This window comes from Gymnogyps californianus, chromosome 2 (assembly GCF_018139145.2).
Source record: "Gymnogyps californianus isolate 813 chromosome 2, ASM1813914v2, whole genome shotgun sequence".
NCBI lineage: Eukaryota > Metazoa > Chordata > Aves > Accipitriformes > Cathartidae > Gymnogyps > Gymnogyps californianus.
The window spans coordinates 111911657-111934563 of NC_059472.1; the positions used below are offsets into that span (position 1 = coordinate 111911657).

General features: G+C 38.3%; 1 protein-coding gene across 1 annotated transcript in view; it reads left to right on the forward strand.

Moving 5' to 3' along the window:
* The window catches only part of VPS41 (VPS41 subunit of HOPS complex), a 109428-nt gene that overhangs the window by 10855 nt on the left and 75666 nt on the right, over window positions 1–22907 (forward strand). The window contains exons 3-4 of the mRNA XM_050892324.1: window positions 9999–10106; window positions 13100–13177. Coding sequence (XP_050748281.1) covers window positions 10089–10106; window positions 13100–13177 — 96 coding nt within the window. The 5' untranslated portion in view covers window positions 9999–10088. The remainder of the gene's footprint in view (window positions 1–9998; window positions 10107–13099; window positions 13178–22907) is intronic.

Genomic DNA, 22907 nt, shown 5'->3' on the forward strand with positions numbered 1-22907 from the left:
GTGTGCAGTATGTCATCTATGCGTTACTTCTGCTTCAGAACTTGGCTGGTGCCCAGCCCCTTCAAACCTGTAGGAGTGAATCTTCAATTCGTGTTCCGCAAATACAGTGTGACATTCTGTATACCACAACAGTTTTGCAAAGAAATAAAATGCTCTCTGCTTTGCCTTTCATCTGTGTGTCATTTCATACTGTGAATGCAGCCCATTTTGATACATATTCACAGGCAGCCATATCATCTTAATTCCTTGCTCCTGGTGTATGTCTGCATTTTCCAAAAGAGGTCAAGGTATTAAATAAATCCCTGCAGAAAATGCATGGGGAGAACAGAAAACTGCTGTGTGAAATTTTACCATCCTAATCCACATTTACCAATTTTACAGCCAAGTACTGGGAAAGTATTGGTGATTTGCCTTATGAGGAATCATAAAGGAACTGCATGAGAGGTTATTCACTTCACTTCCTTCACTGAACTAACATTACTGTATTTTCACCATAGAATTAGGGGAAAATATTTTTAGCAGCATAAGTCACAAATGTGTTTTCATGGTTTAGAAATTTCAGTCTTTGTGCCTTTTGTTGTCCTGTGTAGCAATAGTTGCAGAATTGAAACTAATTCTTGTGCAAGTTGGAAACTTGAATAGGTTTTTAGTATTTATTCCAAATGATTGTAACATTTATTCCAAACTATATTAATTCTCACAAAACCTATGTTTATATAGGGTTCAAAGTACAGCCTGTGCTCTTTCGCGCTGTCCTGTAAATGTTCAACAAAACTTGAGTAAATAATCAGGTCTTTTACAAAGATAATATGTCCTCCATGCCTGCCTCAGTAATTTGCATCTTTGTTGAAGTTACTACCAAGATTGTCATTTGAGATCAGTAATTTTATAATATGGCGCTCTTTTTACAGGAAATTGTTGGGGGGATTTTTTTTTTCTTTCCAAATTTTGGCTAAGCAGACTAATAAACAAGACTGTGGATGTTTCTAGCTTTTATCCACTATTGCTTTACCTGCTTTTGAACCACTGACTTCAAGATGAAATGCTCTTTGCTATTCTTATTCTTAAACCAACTAATTTATTTTTTCTGCTTTGTTAAAATTTTCTTGTAGGAACAAACTTTTTAGTATGAAAGTAACAGAGGAAAAGAGGTTTTTGTTCTCTCAATAAGTTTCAGTCTCCAGAGAGTCTGGTAAAGTGCTCAATATTTAAATTCAGCACAGTAAATAAAACAACAACTTGCAATAAAATTGGGTTCCAATTTGCACTGTCTAGCAAACTGGGCTTTTGAAGGTTAAAGGCCTTAGTCTGAGTTTTTCTTGGCATCCCTTTAGTGTTAGAGATTTGATTGCATTGAGAGAAATTGAGTCAGGATCCTAATCCTGGAAATAGCATAGGTAGTCCCTTTATCATTGAGACAGGAACACAGGTCTGGAAACAGTATCCTAGGGATGGAGAAACAGTAGTGATGAAGCTGCACTTTGTAATAGTTATGTATTCTTCTACTATAATTCTCTTTGTTTGCTCTGTGTCACTTGTTTCTTCAGGACAAGTGGATATATCTGCCAAAACAGCAGAGGATGGAGTGCTTTCTTCTGGTTTGCTTTTGGATTTGTTTTTTCTTTCAAAAGAAGGCGGGTAAGACCTAGAAATGGGCAGCAGGGAAGGTGTAGTGTTTGCATCATTTTAGAACACAGGAATCTTATTAAAAAGCAAATATGGCCAGGTCTACGTGAAGATCTTTAATAGATAACTTTGAGGTGTTACCTTTTTTAAGGACTGAACGGGCTTTTAAATTGTGCTTTATGTGTTTCTTGATTATACAAAGTAACAATCCACTACTTTTTTTGCAACAATGAAAACATAAGTTTTGGCAAATCTTTGTGTTGTGAATTTCCAGCTATTTTTATCAGAAATAATGATTCTTTAAATTGTTTTTCAAAACCAGTGTTTAGGTTCCAGTTGTTGTGAGAAGAAGCCTGAGTTGGGCTAGGGGTTTTTCTGACTCCCGTGTCAGAATGGCAGGCAATAGGTTGTCCTCTGGGCGGTTTCCTTCAAAAATGGCAGCGTTGGTAGCAAACACTGAAGAAGTCAGATGTTACAATGGAAGAAATTTGAGTAAATAACTATGTCTTTTACAAAGATAGTGATGTCCTCTTTGCCCACCTCAGTAATTTGCATCTTTTGACAAATTTGGCTTCTAAAACTCTCCAAAGGCAAACCTCCCTCCTCCCACCATTTCTGACCAGAACTGGTCATCATCTTCAAATAAGGTGAGATTTCCAAATGGTGCTGAGTAAGAGTAAGACTCTGCTGGCATGCATGCTCAGGAGCAGTTAATAGCAGGTCCGATTATTCAAATTTGCTGTAAGGAAACAAAAAGCATGTTTGCTTTTGGGGTAGAGGGAAGTAGACAAATGTCCAAAAATATTCTTGGATGCCTTCTTATATCAAATAGATGGTACACTAATTCCAATTTAATATGTGGGGTTCAAAGCTTTTACCTCTCATCTTTAAAGTACAAATGATAATCTGATGCCTGCAATCATAAGGCAAGAGTAGGATTTATGAAGACTGAGTGTTTTGTGACTGTTAAATGGGAATATAACAAGGAAGAGGGGGAGAAGGCCCATTTACCCCATCACAGGTATAACCTAGGTGTTACCATACTTAAGAGCATGATAAGCCATTTAGTAGATAAAGATTAGGAGTTTTTCTTCATTTTTGTGTTCTCACAAACAAAAAACCTATTCAGTGTTATTACCAAGTAATACAGGGACTTTAAAACATGATCTGGGATGGAAATTGAAGGGATCTCCAAACTGTGTTGCAACATTATGATGTTACTTCCTTAAATTCATCAACAGACATCAGCAATTTGTTACAACTTGCCTTTTTAATATTTTCTAAAACTGCTTTAAGAATTAATCCTCCTGCATGTGTTATGTCATGTGTTGCTCCTGTGTGATGTTTTCAGTTGTAGCAGATTTTTTGCTTAATTTTTTAATTCACTAGCCATATTCCCATGTATTGCAAATGGGCGGTGTCTTCACTTGCATATGTGAACCCTGAATTAGTAAAATAAAATTGCTTTTTCCTTCCATGTGTTTGAAGAACATCCATGCTGTTAAGGCATGGAAAGAGGACATGGAAATACAGGATGGTAATTGTCTGCATTTCTGAATCCTCTTGCTCAGTGGACAGTCTTGATCTCTCTCCCCCTGAGTGTCTGTGAGTTGGTGTGGGTGTGCTGCTGGGATGGGAGCTGCACTCTACTTTTCCTGAGATCCAAATTTAGTGTTTTTGCTGAGCTGTTCATGCTGGGTTCTGGTGTCTTGTGAACAGCTGTTTCGTGCCAGGCTGCAAGCAGTCATTAAAAACTCCATATAGGAAAGCTGCTCTGCCATGACGGTTTCCTGGCTGGAAATGAGCTTCCAACTGAGGACATGGTGGCTTTGAAGAATAAGAAAATGGGGGTCCTGGCAGGCACACTGGAAGGTGTTGAAATTGGGATGGGAGTCCAGGCGGGGAGGGTTTGGTGAAGTGTTTGGGGGGAGTTAGGGTATCAGCAAAAGTCCGTCTGAGGGTTGCCTGGGGACAAAGCAGAGCAGGTTTGGAAGGGGGAGGCTAGGGGAAGGCTATGTTATATTTCCTCCTGCTCCTGAGGGTTCAGGACTTTGCAGTCTTAAAAGTGGAGATTAAGTGTTACACTGGGAGCCAGCACCCTTAACCTGTTGGCTTTGGATAGTTGGATTGTAGGTGGGATTGACTGGTGCTTTGAAGGCAGGCCACCCCTTCAACCTCCGTGTGATGTAACATTGTGGCGAGCAGAATCACTTGTTTCCTTTTCCATTGGCATCCCAAAATCCGGAGTAGCCCACTCAGCAGACTCAGCCCTGCAGAGCTGCAGTAAAGAATTGCTGTGCCTGCATCTTACCTTGCCCTCCAGACCAGGCTGAAGAAACTGCTCATTGCCCTAGCTGAGCAAGGGTGTCTAAACTGAAGCATTATTTCCAGGATGGAGAAACTATACAGTTTGTCAGGCCTAATTACTGCCTTTAGGTACAAAAAATATGGGAAGTCGCAGTGTTTTAGCATACAGCTATTAGAAAAAGTAAATATCTTTGTGTGAAATATGGTAAAGCAGGAAGTGAGAAATGATGCACACGGATATTCCTGGGGTGGTACTGGGAATATGGAGACTTGTGTCTGGTCATCTGGATTATCAGATTATCTGGGCCACATTTAGCCTAAATACAATCTGGGTAGAGAGAGCTAGAGATGACAGATTAATGGAATAGTGAGCCTGCTTGTCTGAGGGACTCAGTGTTAGGTGAGTATTTTCTCTGAAGAATTTGGGGAGCGGGCTTTAGCAAACCTAAAGTCAGGTTGATTTAGAAATCAGTACTTCAGTATCTCTTGACCCTGAATGAACGGAGATAGTCAGGTCCTAACAAAGGTCTGGGATCTGAACTGGAGAGGATAAAAACTGAAAATAATCATCATTTCTTTACCAGACCAAAGGAGGCATTACGACCCATGTGGTACAATTCCCAGTTGTGGTAATGAGATGAAGGTTAAATAAAAAATTTTAGCTGTATCTTTGGTTGGGTAGTACTTGCTTCCTCATGGAAATCTTGCGACAATTATCCTAAAGTTTGTAAGGTGCTTGTTGGGCCCCCTTGTCCAAACTGAGGTTTGCGCAGCCTCCCTGGTGCAGTCCTGCCCTCCTAGGCAATGCTGGTGATAGGAAGGGTTTGCAGATGGCCTGGGGGTCGGGCGGTGGTGTAAATCCCCACTGATGTGCCTTTCGTAGCAGTGTGATTAGAAGTCATGCTTCTCAGCAGGGTACCAGCCACTGGGATAGTACTCATTGCTCCCATGTCAATTAGGGGATTTGTAGAGGAAAGATTCTTCCCAGCCCACCGTCCCACAGGCCCTCAAAGACAAAATTGAGACAACCAATCCGAGCCCCTGATTAAGACATTGTTTCCATAAAAAAATTAACAGTTGGAGATGGTTATGCTTTGGATCAAGTCAAGACCAAAAATGATCTTCGCAACAGAGTTCTGCTTGGTATTTTGCTGCGCTTTGTGCTTCTGTAAATATAGAATAGAAGTAATTCCCCCTGGAGACTGCATTCTGGGGCTGGAGGTCTTTTTGTTTTTGTTTTTTTTTTTTATTTTATTTGTTGTTGAATTTCTGTAATAAGTGAAGCAGCCCCCAGCAGAGCACTAAGGGTGTGTTTATTCATTTTTGCATAACGGAGTATGTTCTGTGAACCTTTATTTTAACTCAAAAATAAGTGGAGTTGATTTCTTTGGTTCTACTGGAGATTTTCATATGGTTTGTAAATTCTGGAGCTCTAGCTAGTTTGTTTAATTTTTTCTTCTGTGTGATAGTGATGAGTGTTTAAATAAATAAAAATGCTGATTTCTTAGTAGATTCTACGTGGGTTTCCAAAGATCTGGCCTGTGTTAAATGTCAAGAAAAGTTACTCTCACAAATTGCTAAGTAGCCTCTTCCCACTTTTAAGCAGTAATGTTGGATTTGCACTTTGGCAGCAGAGTGTTTTTTTTTTTCTTTTTTGTGGTTTTTTTTTTTTTTAATGACACTTTATAATGTGTCCTAAACACTAACTATTCAGATACACAGAGGCAGAGCACTTTTAATGGCCTTTAAGCTAGGAGGAAACAAGCTAATTTAACATTCTTCTTATAAACTCTGAAATCGACATGAACCTGAAAGAAAGCATGAAAAAAATGAAAATGAGCTGTGGTTGGTTGGTTTGTTTGTTTGTTTTGCCAGTTTTTTTCAAGACATAGCCTTTTAGGAAGGCCTGTGACGCTGGGGTCTTGTTGCAGTAGGGTGTGAGTGTACCTCCTTTGAAATTGCTTGAGTGATGGACCTCAAGTATCTTTGTATTTGAGTTTGAATGCTTTGCAGGGTCAAAACTTGCAGGCATAAACAAGGCTGGAATGGCCACCTACAGTAATTGGAATTCTAGCTGGGACTGGACAGAAGATGTGCAGCAAAGAGGAAGGGCACTTGCCTTATAATGTATGCACCGTTTATTTCCATAAAGGCTTTGAAAAACTTCGAGGGCAAATCGTGCAGGAAGGATGACACTTTGCTGTCAGTGCCCGTAACATAATTAGAGTATCTGCAATCAGTAGAGCATGTAGTTCATGTGACAGACTGTCCTGTGGGCAGATCCTCTGCTGCAGGAGCAAATGTGGGCTAATGGAATAACTCCGGGAACTGCCCACAGGTTCCTTCTGGAAATTTTCTTCGTGAGGACTGATTTCAGATTTTTTTTTTTTTCCCTTACTCACGATTCCACCGTAGTTGTTTCTGTAGGCAAAGCTAGGAAAGATGGGGCAGAATATCTGAAGAAGGTTGCGAACCTGCATTCAGAAAGGCAGATGAGGATCCCTCACAGTGGCACTGGCCTTTTGAGAGTTTACTGCACATTTGCAGCTCTCCTCAGTTTTGTAAATGTGTTCCTGAAGAAGATTTTTCAGTGAGTTTCAGACCTACTAGATGTTAGATGTGGGAAGAGGAATTTGTTTTCATTTCAGGAGTTCAGCAGTGACAAATGGAAGAGCTCTTAGTAGGAAGGGATTTGTATTAGTCTTAGTGGTTAATTAGAGTATTTCATTCAATTGGAAATGTGCTTTCAATGGGAAATGTTTATGGATACCTGTTCTTTACAGCATAATTTTAGCAATTTCACTGCTAGCTTCAGTAGTAAAAGGCAAGTAGAAAACAAAATGGAATATGAGTTTCAAATTAGCATTCCTGTGGTTGAAAAATAGTCATTATTTATTTTACACCACCATGAAGGTAGCTTCCTCCTGTCAGCTCTATGGGTCTCCTTCCCTTTCAGAATTTAAGGCTGCCATGTGTGGAGCACTTTACATAGTTTGTGCAGTATATATTTCTTTTGATACATTTATGAAGAATTTCAAAATTCAGTGTTGGGCTTGTTTTGTTTTGGGTTTTTTTAGGCAGAAAATATGGAAGAAGTGTTAAGTGGTGGTACAAGAAGCAGTGCTATAAAATTTATTTTAAAATGTTTAGAATCCTCTAGGATGGTTTAAAGGACTTCTTTTTAATTAAAAGTGCCATACACTTAGTAAAAATCCATGTTAGTTGAGCAATTGATTTTTTTCTTTTTTTTTTTTTCCCCTTAAAAAAGGAAAGCTGTGACTTTTCTTGTATGGGGTAAATGTCACTCTGTTTATATCTTAGCTTTGCTGCAAGTCAGGACTTGTACTATTCCTCTAGGTTGTCATAGAAACGCAGCTAACTGTCATCTCAACTCAGGCTGCTGATGGTTTTATTTGTAGGTTTTCAGGATTATTAAAATTTAAGAAAAATTATTGATTTGCTTTTTATTAACACTGGCTTGTGTTTACTTTAGAAGTTTAGACTGCATAAAAGCTTTTCCTGATAGAAAAATACCTTTAAAATTATTAAACCCTGATACTCTGAATAAGAGATCATCAAATGCTTTTAATATATCAGGTAGAGTCTGAAGCAATAGAGAAATCTTGCATTTTTGCAAATCACCTTTTTCGTTTCATTTTGGTTACAGCGAAGCACCCCCACCCCATTTCAATTCACCTTTTACCTTGACTTTTACTTAACATAAGATACCTGTCAAGAAAGCGTGAAATGGGTACACCATCATGCCTAATATTTGAAGTTTTCATTTTGTTTACTTTTTTTGAAGCCTGGCAGAATGCTCCGGTGCACTGACTTTTGAAAGTATGTATTTTTTGTATATGCATGTGGAGGAAAAATTGCTTAGTTTTCACTCATAAATAAGACAGGCAAAACTTATTTACAGTAACTTTATCTAATGGTCCATGGATGAATGCTTTTATGCAAACTACTCAAGAGACTAGAATTAACTTTTCACATTGGTTGCACATTGGATGTCGAGACTCCAGCAACATGGAGGATTTTATAAACGCTAGATGACTGGAGTTCAGTTTTTGCTTTTATGAATTTATTCAATGATTACCCATGCGTTTCAAGTGTAATCTTTGTAAGCAATATATAAAATGCAGTAATGTATTAATTGCTGTAAAATGGACACATACTTCCTTATGCCCTCCTTCCATCACATGTACACTTTTTTCTTTGACTTTACCTCCTCCCTCTACCCTGTAGTCATTTATTAAGGATCTGTAGGCAGAAAGAATTTGGCTGATTTATATACAGCCCTGTAATTTGACATTGTCGTTCTGTCTAGTAACAACTTTGTTCAGTGTTAGATTTACTGAATAAAATTGTTTCTTGGTGGACATTTTGACACCTCACTTCAGACTGCTACGTCATGGACTGCTGACATCCCTATATTAATCTCATTTGTATTCTGTCATGAAACTCTCAAATAACATTTTAAAAGGGCCTCTCTTTGCAGCATATTTATATAAGCATGGGGCTAAATAGTGAGTGTTTCCATAGGTCCGTATGGCTTTTATGTGTTTTGTATGAGGGTATGTACGTATGACCGTGTGTGATGGTAGCACGCATGGTAAATGGCTGTAATATTTAACTTGGGAAAGACTGGCTTTAGTAATCCAAAGGCAATTTAAACAAAATATGTTTTATTAACAAGTTAACATGTCTCTCTTCCAAATTTATTTTTCACATCATTAGCTACAAGAAAATTTTGCACAAATATAGTTCTTCTGCCATAGGCTGACACTGTGCATTTTTATTTTCTATTCTAGGGATTGGAAAGCAGTGGTTGGTGGGAAGTAAAGGCGCTCCTTTACTAGAGTGCTGCACTGGTATATTCTGGTTGCTTAGGAATGAAAGACATATTTTATGTGGGAAACGCACTCAACGTTGATGTGTTTATTAGAACTAATAGTGAGTGTAGGAGACTATTATTGCAGGTATACTGTTTCCCAGTGAGGACCAAGGGATATATATGGGTTTGTGTATGTCTATGCATGTATAATATTAACTGAGGCTTACTGAAGCTTATGAAATCTCTCTCTGGCATTTTACTTCGGTATACCATCTGTTACAGATAGATGCCTATGACCAGAGAGCTATTTTGCACCTTGGATTTTCTTTTCCTAAGAGATAAATGTGTTGGGTGTTCTTTGATCAATGAATTTGCTGCTTGTGTTTTTTAGCTCAATCTCCTTTCTCTTCGCTCTGTGCCACTTGATGCATCATCTTTCTTTGCATCTAAGTAGTGATTGGGTGATAATATCTAACATGCTTGAAAAGAAAAAGAGAGAAAAGCTTCAGTGTTTACCAGAAAAAGTTCCTAACATGCAGATGATATAGGTGATCCATAGGAATATGCTGTGTCCGGATCCTTTTCCCAGACAGTTTTGCAACAACATATTTATACTCTTTTCTTTTTTTGAACATAAACCCATTGGTGCGTTTTATACAATTAACTTATTCCTAGTGGATTCTTTTTGTTCACAGCATTTTGCCTCTATTCTTCCTACAGAGGTGTTGCATCTTGTAAAGGTCTTGAACTTTCTTGTAACCTGCATGTTTCAACTTAGGGTTAATTGTGGCTACAGTGACACACTTTATTGTATCATCATCTGTTTTTCCATATCCACTCCTTTTATATTTTTCTTCAAAATTGTGAATGACTAACTTTATGTAACAAAGTACACATGTACGTTTTTTCCTGCTTTTTAGATATTGACTAAGTGCCTCTTACAGCTGAATTGATATGCTGCTGTACAGTCTTTGTTTACACCCAGAACTTTGGAGTAAAAAGAGAAACCAATAACAAAAAAGCGCAACCCAAGCCCCCTCCAATGATAAAAATGTGAAAGTTTGGCTTTTGATTGTAATGGCTGTTGTTAAGAGATAGCAGTGATCCATCTTCACCTGTTGCTGTGTGATAGTTTTGGGGTATCTTTTAATTTGTTTTTATTTAAAATAAACTTCTAAAAGTTTGTTTTTTCTCTTGCTCCCTTTTCCTTACACTCTTAAAAATTTAGGAAGATGAGAGTGAAGAAGAACCTAAGCTGAAGTATGAACGGCTTTCTAATGGAGTGACTGAAATTCTCCAGAAGGATGCAGCAAGCTGCATGACGGTGCATGAAAAGGTATTATGTGACTTTGTGGCAGAGATAGAACTTCTGCTTGGTTTTATGTATTTATCTGTGCTTATAATGCATCGGTATATTTCTGTGTAGAAGTGCTGCCAAATCTAGAGGTGCAGTACAAGCCAACACTAATATAAACAAAATTCATGGTAAACCTGTGTTGAACAATCCACACTTTCTCAGTGAGAAAATGAGGTGAGAATTCAAGGTGCAGTGATTTGTTAGATGGGTGTTTACATAAGCTACTGGGAAAATGCTCACTTGATTTTAATTATCGACAGTATTATGAACTCGAATTGGGATACAGTCCCAACTTTCCTTTATTCAGAAAAGAAGTTGGCATATCCTGTGCTTATTTGTACAGCCTGAATCACTGAAGACAGACTTGATCATGCAAGGAGCCAGCTTAGCATATATTCAGCTGTGGAAGACAGCTGAGTTTCTGTTAATACAGTGTAGAAGAAAGTAATTACAATATCCCTTGTTTGTTTGTTTGGGTGTTTTTTGGTGGTGTCATACTAACACTTCCCTGTTCCCCTTCCCTGATTCAGTATGTTAAAAACAAGGAGAGGGAATGCACGTGCTCTAATACTGGTAAGGTTTGAGACATGCAAGAGAATGAAAGGGAGAAAGTGATGGACAATGCAAAGTAAAGAAATTTTTCAAAGAATCATTCCTTTGTTCTTACAAGGAAGAAACTTCATATGTTTCTTTAGTGATTTAAGCAATTGCTTTTTTTATTTTCTGAGTTTTCTTCTCTTTTATAGATACTGAAAAACACTTAAAATATTGAGGAATGCTGAAGAGCATCTGAAAGTATGAGTTAATGATCTGTCAAGTAACTATTAGTATGTGAAACATAATAGCTATTATCTGAATGTATAATTTTTCACAGCCAGTAATAGCTCCTTAACAGTTATTGTTGAGGGATCTGTCTCTATTATTTGGCTATATTTTTAGATTGACTTGTGCTGTGTTTCTGTTACTCAGAGGACTGTTGCCATGGCTCAAGAGGCTCTTAAGATGAAGCTTGTATTTTAACTGTGTGAATGAAAACAATAAGTCTTTTTAAAATGTTTTTGACAACTTAGAATTACACCGATATTTGGAAAATTGGCAAGCATTTCTTCCTAGTCTGTGGCCTGTTTGTGTTACCTTTTTTTCCTGAGCCTCAGGTAAATTTTGAAAGCCAAGAGTTGAACAGGATTTTTCTATATGGATGTGCACAGATACAGCTTTAACTATAGTGTCACAAAGAGTGACAATACAGGAAAGCTGTTTAAGTATCCCAGCACTTTTAGTTTTCCAGCAAACTAGATACACTATTTATGAGAAGGATCAATATTGTTAGAAGCCAGGTACTGGAGTCTTTTAGGAATAGGTCTCTTACAACAGAGAGCTTAAAAATGAAGCTGGGTTATAGGTTTTGCGAGGGTGTTTTCTGTTTTGTTCTGGTTTTTTTGTTTCGTTTTTGTTTGTTTTTTTTTTTTCCCCTGCAAGAGCAGGAAAAGCCCTGCTAAAGAGTCATCATTAGCAAAATTATACAGTACTATGTAAAATATGCCTCTGATTAAAGCAGTTTAACTTTGCTGGGAATCCTGACAATCTGGCTTCTGTATTCAGACTAATTTCCCCCCAGAATTATTTTTTTTCTTTTCACTGCTAAAGCATCATATTTTCACCAGGCTTGCTGTCTGCACTGGATGACTAATCGTCATGGCACCTGGTGCATTCAAGCAGGCCTGTGCAGTGGAATAGTCATACCTAGTTATGTCTGCACACCTGATGTTTTATTAACCAGTATTGATTTTTTCACCCGGGGGACTTTTTTCTTCCTGAAAAAAGGCAACCTTGCAGGAGTGAAAGGCATTGCAGGGGATGAATTTCTAATGAACCCCTTCTTTCCCTTTCTTGACTCCTTTTAATGTAGCTTCATATTTTAAGTGCCTGAACTGAAATTTCATTTTAAGCAATTCCATTTTGATAAATCCTTTTAAACCTTGACTTTCTGTAAGGTTATTTTTTAAAGATTGTGCTGCCTGACTGACACGCTTAGCAGTGCCTGTAAATTTGAGCATTTCATTATAGGTTGCAATGAAGCATGCTCACATGCAGTGAAATACAGAGAATTGAGGAGCCTAGACTATTTGAGTAATGCTGAAAGGAGGGGGGGAATAAAAGGAACCTCTGTCATAAATCAAGTAGTACCTAAGTTCTTCCTTTTCTGTTTAGGTGTAGTTCACATGGTTCAATTAACAGCAGATCTCTCAGAATCAATTCCTTCTTGTTTGTATCAAAATAAGTTTGTGATAGCATGCATTTGTGTGGAGATTTCTTTATTTTGCTACTATTTTTTAGAATGAAACTCCTGAGATTTCCGAGGAAAAGTGTATTTGTCTTGAGAGTGTTCAATGTAGGAGTGTTACTACGTGAAGGAAAGCAAGTCCAGTGGTTATCTGTGTGCTTAAATGCACTGTCAGAGACCTTCCATAATTCAGCAGTATTTTACCAGTGGCTTACCGGTGGCCTTTTGCTGCGTTTGAATGTTTTGTTTTTATGTTAACGGTGGAGGAGAATTAAAAATAAAGCCCAAAGAAAACCATTGTGATTGAAACAAAGCTGCGGAAAGGATCTAGGAAGTATTTCAGGTCTGTGTTGGTCCTTGCTTTCACGCTGCATTTTTAATTTGCTGCCACAGTCCATCAGGCAGTGTGTATGGACTGCAGACACACCATTAGTTGTCAGTGGATGAGGGTCCTCATGACTCATTCTGACAGGTAACTTGCACTATCACAGTAATATGGGCTTGAAGCCCTGTTTTATTCTTTAGGTGCAGTTAAAATAACCTTTGTCTATAGAAGGTGGTGTTTGTTTTTTTTTTCCCCGGTGCTGCTAATCATTAATCTGCTAAACATCCTGGAGTTCGTTTAGCATTGCTGTAGTTTTGGTTGGAGTGTCTTTGTGTTTATGTAATCAGTCTCTTTCTTTTACAGTTTTTGGCACTGGGAACACATTATGGCAAAGTTTATTTACTTGATGTCCAGGGGAACATCACACAGAAGTTTGATGTTGTAAGTATGGCATTATTCAAAACACATCTACTGGGATGTAAAAATGCTGTGAGGTACTGAGTAATAAATAAGTTAACACTCTTGTTACACCTGAAATTTTACTAATGCATTTCGTGAACTCCCTCCCCATAACATAAGAGGCAGTGTATGCAAAAAGAAGTTACACTGGATGGTTTTGTGATGAGGACATCTCAGTTTACATATAATAAACTTTCTGCGTGAAGACAGAAGGGGAAATACATATTTATGATTGTAAGTGGCTATTATTAATTATGTAACCCAGAGGCTTGTGACTTCCATAAGGCATGAGCCTGCTCATTAAGTGACTATTGTCAGTTGTTAGTGTGTGCACTATCATCTTATCTAGTTGCCACAAGTAATTGAAAATTGATTGATTGCCTTGCTGGTTCAGTTTATCTACTGCAAATATATAACGCTAATATTTTATGTGAATGTTTTGAAGCTTGGACTCTTAAGGGATTGTATTGATTGAAGGAGAAGCAGGCTTTTTCCTTATTGTGGTTCCTGATATTAGAGGATGAATGAAATGCTAAATTTAAAGCTCTGTTCTAGAGTATTAAATGTTCCTTTTAATTGTGGATGTTTGTTGATTTTTTTGTTTTGTTTTGTTTTTTAATATCTCATTTTCAAATTCCCTGTTTTCCACAGGAGGTGGGAGGAAGAGAATTAGAAATTTTTTTTTTTCTCCTGGCATTGTCACAAAATCTAGTAGCCAAGCATTGGTTTTTCATAGCAGTGTCAGCACTTGTCAGAGTATCCATCACAAGATGTTGGCATGTTTGCAAAGAGAACATATGTTCTAAAGCTGACACAGCTAGCTGCATGGGAAGGGTGAAAGGTTTTGTTTTATATTTTTGAAAAATCCAATTATGCAATTGTGCAAGGGGGAGGGGGAAAAGTCACAGCCAAAACCTAGACTCCTAGGCACAACCTTTGGAGGAAATTTTATATATAGCATTGGTCAGATTGACAATGACCTTACTGGGTATTAATGAAAGTCAAGCTAATTATGTTCTTCTATTTCTTTTTAACTTTGTATGTTCATCAGCCCCACAGAGGAGATGCTGACTGCATTTCAAAAGAGGAAAAGCTTTTGGTGTCTCCCTTACAGTTCTGATTACTTTACATGTATGCTACTTGCTAAAGATACAGTTTCGTTCTCTCCAAAGTAGTAGTATTTGGGGGAGGCTGGATTAAAGTGTGCCTGAATTCTTCTCTTCCATCTCTGCAGTAAAAGACTGACTGAAAAACTCACTCAAATGAAGCGGAGATTTTCTACTGAGTCAGGCATTAAATGTCTTAGACTTGTATTCGTTCCACTCTGTGTCAGGTGCTTGGAAGAGTTCGTTTGTAGAACTGGCATTTTTTTTCCTAAGTGCATCACCAACGCCCTGTTCTCTCACACTGATTCTGAAAGGTGAAATCCTCTTTCTGTAAAGACTTAGGGCACTGCCTAGGTGTAGAGCAAGGAACAAGGGGACCAGTTGTCTACTAAAGACTATAAAACAAAATCCCTGCATCCTCTTTATACATACCCACCCAAATCTGCTATTCTTTTCTTTGCTTTTCCTTAATAAAAAGTCCTACCAGTGCCTGCTGGGAGGCTGTTTTCTTATGATGAAGTTAAGGTTGGGCTATATAAACCACTTTGTGCTCTACAGTGCTTACTTGGTTGTCGCTTTTCCAAACTTAGCCTGCTTCAGGATGAACATTTTTGTGCCGTGTCTTCTTATAGAGATGGTAATGATTTCTTTTTAAACTATTGTTTGAGTACAAACTGCTTTTTGAGATGGAGAATAGGAAAAAGAAATGTTTCTTGGATTCTATTCTTCATGTTTCTGTCTATTTTTGTAATGTACGTGTCTCCAGTGCAACAGATAAATTATATCATGCATCAGGTGGAAAGGGTACCTCTTTTTTTTATAGTTTGAAGAAAAATTATTTTGATCTAGGACCACATGTCTTTAAAACAAAGTTTTCCAAGGAACTGCTAAGTGTTGTAGAACAGAATGGGCTGCCTATGTGAGAAACAAAGCAGCTCTGTGACATCCTTGGCTGCTTAAACAGAGAAGTTTTCTGAATGAATGTTGTCGGCTGTTGAACCCGTAGACAGTTTATTCTGAACTGGCTGCTGTACGTCACAATATTTTCCTTCTAACCTGAACTTTTCAAGGTCTTGGACTGCAGACTAGAGGCATCGCTATCAAAACGTTTGGTGTGGTCTTACTTCTGTTCTCTCCTACAATGCCTGTTTACTGTCTCTCCTCCTGGGGGATTTGCATTAGAGCATTGCCACGTTGTAAATCCCAAGTAAAACCTAACCCTTTCTTGAGAAGAAAGGGAGTCACTTCCTGAAGTCCTATAGATGCAAAGCATTCCTTGTAAATGTGCTGGGGCAAAGAGTATTTTCTCTAGTGGTATTTTCTCTGATTCTTTGCTGAGTCCAAAATGAGCAAGCTCCTCCTGAGAAGAGTTTCCATTGGTGGAATGGCAGATACGGTTTTACCTCGAAGTTGTAAATAGGAGAAGTATCTGTTGTTACTAATTTCTGGAAATTAGTGTATAAATATTGTTCCAAATAAATAAAATAGTCTCTGACTAAAGAGCAAGCAATATTACCACTGAAATCTTTTAATTGTTTGCAGTAAACAGTGTACCTGGGGTGTGACTTTTACATATTTTTCTTTTTGAAAGAATCTTTTCAGCAGATGTTTTCTGTCTTGTGAGATAGCAGAAATGAATAGTAAGGATAGCAACGTGAAGCTCTTTGTCTGGAAGAAATCAGTTACGTAATTCAAGGAATTGTTCTGCATTTGAGTCTTCATCTGTATTTTTCAGGGTTTTGTGTTTTTTTTTTTTTTTTTAAGGCCAAGTGGGGAATAAAAAAATTAATTACTTTTCTATACATCTAAGTCTGTTAAATGTGTAAATAGAAAAAACAAACCATACAGAGGAAACTTTAAAAGTCACTAAATCCCAAATAGTGTTGGTATGTGAAATAAACCAGAATGGAGAGAGGGGGGTTTATTTTAACCTTTTTTTAAAATTTCTTTTAGCGGCAAGTTCATATTAAATATATGTAGAAAATGCCATTACTGCTACCGTAGTCCTCTTGATTTCCATTTTTCTTTCCTAATCTCAGGTAACCATGTTAAATAATATAAATGGGCTTGGAAATTGAAGAAATAAGAATTTTGTTTTTATAATAAATCATTTATTTTCCATATTGACTCACATCTGGATTTGAACCAAATTGTAAAACAGAAATAGAGGCTGATCTCAGAAGATTTGCAGCATAATTACTTTATCATGTCTCCAGCTCCTGTGAACTTTGAGGGAGAAGACTCACAGGTATGTTGCATGATCTCCAAAATGGCCAATTTTTGAATGATGGCCCTCCTGCTGAAGACTGAATGCATTTAGCAGTTTAAATTGCTAAAAACAGCTGTAAGAAACACTAAAATGTAAAGCCTGGCATCCCTAGAAGTTCTGCTATTGTAACACACTTTTTTGTTTGTTGTTTAAAAAAAACCTTTTAGGACTTCACTCTGTAATGTCCATAGCAGCAGAACAATGTGGGTATCCTGAATTGCAAATACTGGCCCTAGTGCTGCAAAGACTTAATCATGTGCTCTACTTTAATGCATAAATATTCACAGAGGCTTCTTTGAAACTAATGTAGACAACTAAAAAGTCTTTTCAGAAGAGAGTCTTGCTCTCATCCTGCTCTTAAAATATCTCGTGCTGGATCCTGTGCCAGGAGGACGACTAGTCTTTTCATGTTTGCAACTCCTCTTGTGAACAGCAGTGGAAATGTGTGCTTTGAAACTGATGTGGGAGACTTTTGGTTTGGGGAGAAATGAGACACAGAAATTTGGGGGCTTTGGCCTTGGGTGGTGCTGGTATTTCAGCAGCCACGCTGATGCTCTCGCATGATCCCTCTTTCCTCCTTGCCTAGCGTATTTTTAGCTCTTGCCAGTGTGGCTGTCTTTGACAATGTCAGCCGCCTAAGATTAACTGATATGCATTCTCAAATAACGTATGTTTGACAAACTGGTGTTCCCTTGTATTAGGGTTCAGTGCATTGAGTGAGATGAAATGTGTCAAATGCACTGAAAATTATTACTAAAAGGCAACAAGAAGGGGGAAAAAAAGCCTGCTAATGCCACTGACAAAGGATGATGCAGGACTGATTCACAGCATGTTAATTCCAAATGCCTCTCCATCTTTCTTTTCTTCTTAGACTGTCTACAATTTATTAATATAATTATTGCCTCAACTGACATCTTGTGGATTAAGGACTTGTAGATATGAAGAAAGCTGTACAAACACGTTTAGTTAAGTAACAAATCAAAAACCTTTCAAAGGGCAAGAAAACCTGCCCCCATTCTGGTCTTCTAATAAACATCAAGCTTAAAGCAAAAATGGTAAGAAGTCTTGGCTGGTGCCAGTGATACTCTGTGAGAAGGGAAAACGTCGCCAATTTTACAAGTAGGGGGCATCTAAATGTTTAATGCATTGGAGGTGTTTCAGAGGTGATGCATGAGCCTAGAAAACAATGTAAATAGTGTTTTAAAGCTTCTGTTAGTGCAAAGAAATTGAAGTCCTTTTAGCATGCAACATTTGTCAGCTATTCAAAACTGCTGGATTTTCAGAAAGAATGAAACTTTAAGTAGACACCCCTTCTCGCAGCATTTCTTTTTACGATGTATTTCTTTCCTGGCCTCACCATTTTTTTTTCTAATTGTCTCACATTGTGTAGCACTAAACATTTCTTTACATTTTTTTAATTGGAGTGGCAGAAATCCAAAATCACTAGGTCATCTCTGCTACCTCGAAAAATTAAAAGGAAGTTCCTTCTGTGGTGGTATTGTTGCCCTTGGGTGTATTAAAGTTACAGCACTTGCTAGCCTCTGGAGCAAGCGTGTTGCTTTCTTGAAGGTCAGTCAGTGGCCTGTTGGTTTTGCTGATAACTCAGCAGGTTGCAAACAAAATGTCAGAGGTTTCTGTTGACTTGATGTGCTTTTGAAAGAGTTTAATTGCTAACAAGAAAAGCATTTTCCTAATGAAGAAACAGCTGTTGTTAAGCACTAAATGCTGTTGCTGGAAATGATGTGGAGCCCACTAACTGCTGTGAGAGATAATGCAGCATCTTTCAATGGGGAAGGTAACTTTTTGCATTTGATTGTATAATGAAGAAGTTACTTTGAATGGAACTTTACATGAGAGTTTTAGACTAAGATGATATAAATGTCACTTATTTTGACAGGCTACTTAAAATTCCCTGTTTATTACTTTAACTACATCATTTTAGTTGTCACTGTCAGACTATGAAAGAAGACTTAGTCGGGAAATGAAGTGAAGCAACAGAATTTAGAATAAAGATCTGGGTAGTTGTGTGTTAGTATTTGCAGGGTGTCACTGCGCCTGTTAAATTTAAAGCTGAAATTCTGTGTTTTGTACAAAACCAAGCAGGCTGCTATAAATGTAGGCTCCAAAAACCAAAGTAAAAATTAAGGTTTTGATAGGAGTGAGTGTCTATGCGGGGGACAGGTTTCCTTCCACTCCATGGGACCTCTCTCCCAAATGGGTGGTGCAGTCCTATTGCTTAAATGCTTTAAGTTAACCCCTAGCTCTGCCCAATGGAAAAACTGGAGAAAAGTGACATCCTTTGGGATTTTGCTCTTAAGACTTGGATGTCTACACCCAATTTAAGAGCCCTTCTTCTGCTTCTGTCTACCGGTCTTTTCATTTTAACTGCAGATGATTTGGAAATCCAGAGGTTTTTACAGTAGTTGTGGGAGTAACTCAGATGGCCTTTTGAGTCTGGCTTTTTGGATGTTATAAAGGCTTGGAAAGTATGTCTGTATTGGGTCTGGCTGAGATGGAGTTAATTTTCCCCATAGCAGCCCTCATAGTGCTGTGCTCTGTACTGGTAGCTAGAAGGGTGTTGATAACACACCAGTGCTTTGGCTACTGCTGACCAGTGCTCACACAGCATCAAGGCTGTCTCTCCAACATTGCTCCCCCTCACCAGTAGGCTGGGGATGGGCAAGATCTTGGGAGGGGACATAGCCAGGACAGCTGACCCAAACTGACCAAAGGGATATTCCATACCATATGACGTCTGCTCAGCAATAAAAACTAGGAGAAGGGGGAGGAAGGGGGGGCATTCATGATTTATGTTTGTCTTCTGGAGCAACCGCTATGCGTACTGAAGGCCTGCTTCCCAGGAAGTGGCCGGACATTGCCTGCTGATGGGAAGGAGAGAGTAAAATCTTTTGTTTTCCTTTGCTTTCACGCACGACCTTTGCTTTTGCTTTATTAAACTGCCCTTATCTCGACCCACGAGCCTTTTGTTATGTTTTCTCTCCCCTGTCCAGTTGAGGAAGGGGAGTGATAGAGCGGCTTTGGTGGGCACCTGGTGTCCAGCCAGGTTCAACCCACCACAATGTCGTACGATGTTTGTTCTGGTGCTGTGCTTATTGGGTTGTTTGTGACCTGGAGTGTTTCTAATGGGCACTGTGGAGCTATTGAAGATTAGGACCCTTCCTTGGCGGGAATCATGGTGTACCTGGGTCTCTCTGTCACTGGATGAGAAGTGAGGTGGCTTGCCTAGACCAGCAAAAATTGTGGTGTCAGGACCGTTATTCCATAGGTCTAGAAAAGTTTCTTGTTTGACACAACTGAAACCAAAAAAAACCTCATAGATGTTTTGCATATCATCTTTGTATCCACTGTATCTAAATTTCCTTTGAAGGGAGTGTTGCTTAAATTTTTACTTAAACAAAGAGATCAGATGGATGTGGAAGGCATTCGTTATTACTAGAAATATTGCTTGGAGTATGGAAGAAATATGGGAGTTTTAAACAATTGTAGTATCATGTATTGTAAGCTCAAAACTGAGGAAAGCATGACCATTTCATTCAATTATTCTTTCAAGCTTGTAGCTTGCAATAACTCTGTTGCTTACTGCAGAATAATGTAGAAGGTTTAGTTGGAAGTGTGGGTTCAGCTACAGAAGGTCTTGTGTGGTCCAGCCATTTATTTCTTGACTGCTGTTAGCTCATTGTAGTCGTTTAACCCCAGCTGGCAACTAAGCACCACACAGCTGCTCACTCACTCCCCCCTGCTGGGATGGGGGAGAGAATCAGAAGAGTAAAAGTGAGAAAACTCATGGGTTGAGATAAAGACAGTTTAATAGGTAAAGCAAAAGCTGCACGCACAAGCAAAACAAGGCATTCATTCACCACTTCCCATCGGCAGGCAGGTGTTCAGCCATCTCCAGGAAAGCAGGGCTCCATCATGCGTAACAGTTACTTGGGAATACAAACGCCATCACTCTGAACATCCCCCCCTTCCTCCTCCTTCCCCCAGCTTTATATGCTGAGCATGACATCATATGGTATGGAATATCCCTTTGGTCAGCTGGGGTCAGCTGTCCCGGCTGTGTCCCATCCCAACTTCTTGTGCACCCCCAGCCTACTCGCTGGTGGGGTGATGTGAGAAACAGAAAAGGCCTTGACGCTGTGTAAGCGCTGCTCAGCAATAATGAAAACATCCCTGTGTTATCAACACTGTTTTCAGCACAAATCCAAAACATAGCCCCATACTAGCTACTATGAAGACAATTAACTCTATCCCAGCCAAACTTGTATGAGCACACTCATACGAGTCAAATGCATGCTTGTGCAGTCACAAACAGTAACCTGTATGCTGTAGATTAAATTTACTTCAGTTGAAGTGTGAAGCCTATGTACTTTATAAGCTATTTCTGGGACTGCAGTTGTTCCTGCTTTCTCTTTTGAACTTTTCACTAGCAGCTATGTTGCCAATGTACCTTCTTTTGAGAAGGATGTCAGCCCCATCCTTAGACTCAATGATCTGTCTACAACTTCATTACTCTCCAAATGCATATTGTTTTTCCTCTATTTTTTGACATAGAAGGATAGGAAGAAGTTTCCTTTTTGTTCTCTGGTATCAATCACTGTTCCACAGAGTGGGTATCCTGTTGTCTGTCAGTTGCATTTCATGATCAACTCTAAAGGTATTAATACCTTAGCAGCCCTCTTTAATGTCACTGATTTCAGTAGGAGTTTGTTAATGTCACCTCTTAATGAGGTAAAGGGCTGTGACTAAATACTGTTTTGTCACAATCATCTAGACATTGCAAATAGTTCAGTTTCTCTTGACTTGGTGGGGTCCTATCATACTCTGCGTGTTTTCTCAAAAAAAATCGAAATCTGGAAAATTCTAGGGGGAAAAATATCTCATTATGGGTGAATGCTAAACATGAAGGACATTACTACTGTAGTATTTAATACAGTATTGTTGGTCAATGAAAGGGCAAAATTTCCAATGTATTTTTGATTTTTTTTTCACCGGACCTTGTAGGAACTCCGAGTCTATTTTTGTGAAAGAGCACGTAGAGGACCTTACTGTAATCCTAAGTGAATTTATATGTGGCATTTTCAAACATTTTTGAACAAAATTATTTGTGACATTATGCAGAAACATCAAAATCATCAAAACAATTCTTTTTTTTTTTTTTTTTCTTCTAACTCACCATCCAGGTTACTGTTTGAATGCATACTACATCTTGTGATTATTTAGAAAATGTAATTTGTGTTTGCAACTCTTACTGACCTTTTCTCTAAAAAATTGCATCATAATTTGACAACAATATTAGGGAACAAAGTTTATTTGCTTTTAAGAAAAATACAGAAACAGTTTCTAATTTCAAAGATGTACTAAACAATGCACAATAATATTTTTTCAACTCTGATTTAAGCAAAAGATTACTTTTCTGGAGTGTAATTGGCTCTTAAAAGAAAGCCTCAAAAGACTCCCAACAAATGTCAAACAGCTGTTAAATAAGGAACATACTTTTCTGTGCCTTCCAGAGGCTTAGTCCCTGACAAGAAAGACTAGATGCTTCTAGGTTGTTCTGTCTTCTACTACTTGTTCGTATTCGAAGAACCACAGATTCTCACTATCAGGGATGTCGCTGCCCTACTGGGAACTTCCTGGTTTGACTGGGTGATGTTGACTGGCACAAGACATATATGTTCAGTGATTCGCTGTTTCCTTTTTCCAGTCATCTCAGAAGCATATTGTGCCACATCTGTATCATACCCCCGCCCCCCAAATGCTCTTTGCTGATATATAGCTGGACCACTGGGCCAAGTTGCTCTAGGGTTTTTATTAGCAGCAATGAAACAGCTAGTTTCAGGTAGCACTGATGAAGTCTTTTCATAAAAGAGTGATAACACAGACATGCATTTTCTAAACCCTAACAACCTTTAAAAGCATAGGGAGGATTTGGAAAGGTTTGATTCCTAAGAAGCTAGTATACTGCTGATTCCTAGAGTTGTTTTCTTTTCAAATGGCATATTATACCTGGATGGCATTTTCCTCTATACAGAAGGCAGGCACTTATGTGCACATATACAAAATAATAGCAGTTTGCTTGTCAGAATTATTCAGAGTTCTGGCATTAATAAAATATTATTTGCATTAGAAAATGTTTTCCTAGTTAGAAAGTCCAAAGCAACTGAGTTCTGGAGGACAATGTTTTTTATACAAGTTGACATTAATGATAGAGCTACAGCCCTTTGTTTCCATTAACAATAAAAATGCAGCACTATTAAAAATACAGAATGACATAACAGGGGCATAATATGATGAACAAAACATGAAGGCAAAACTA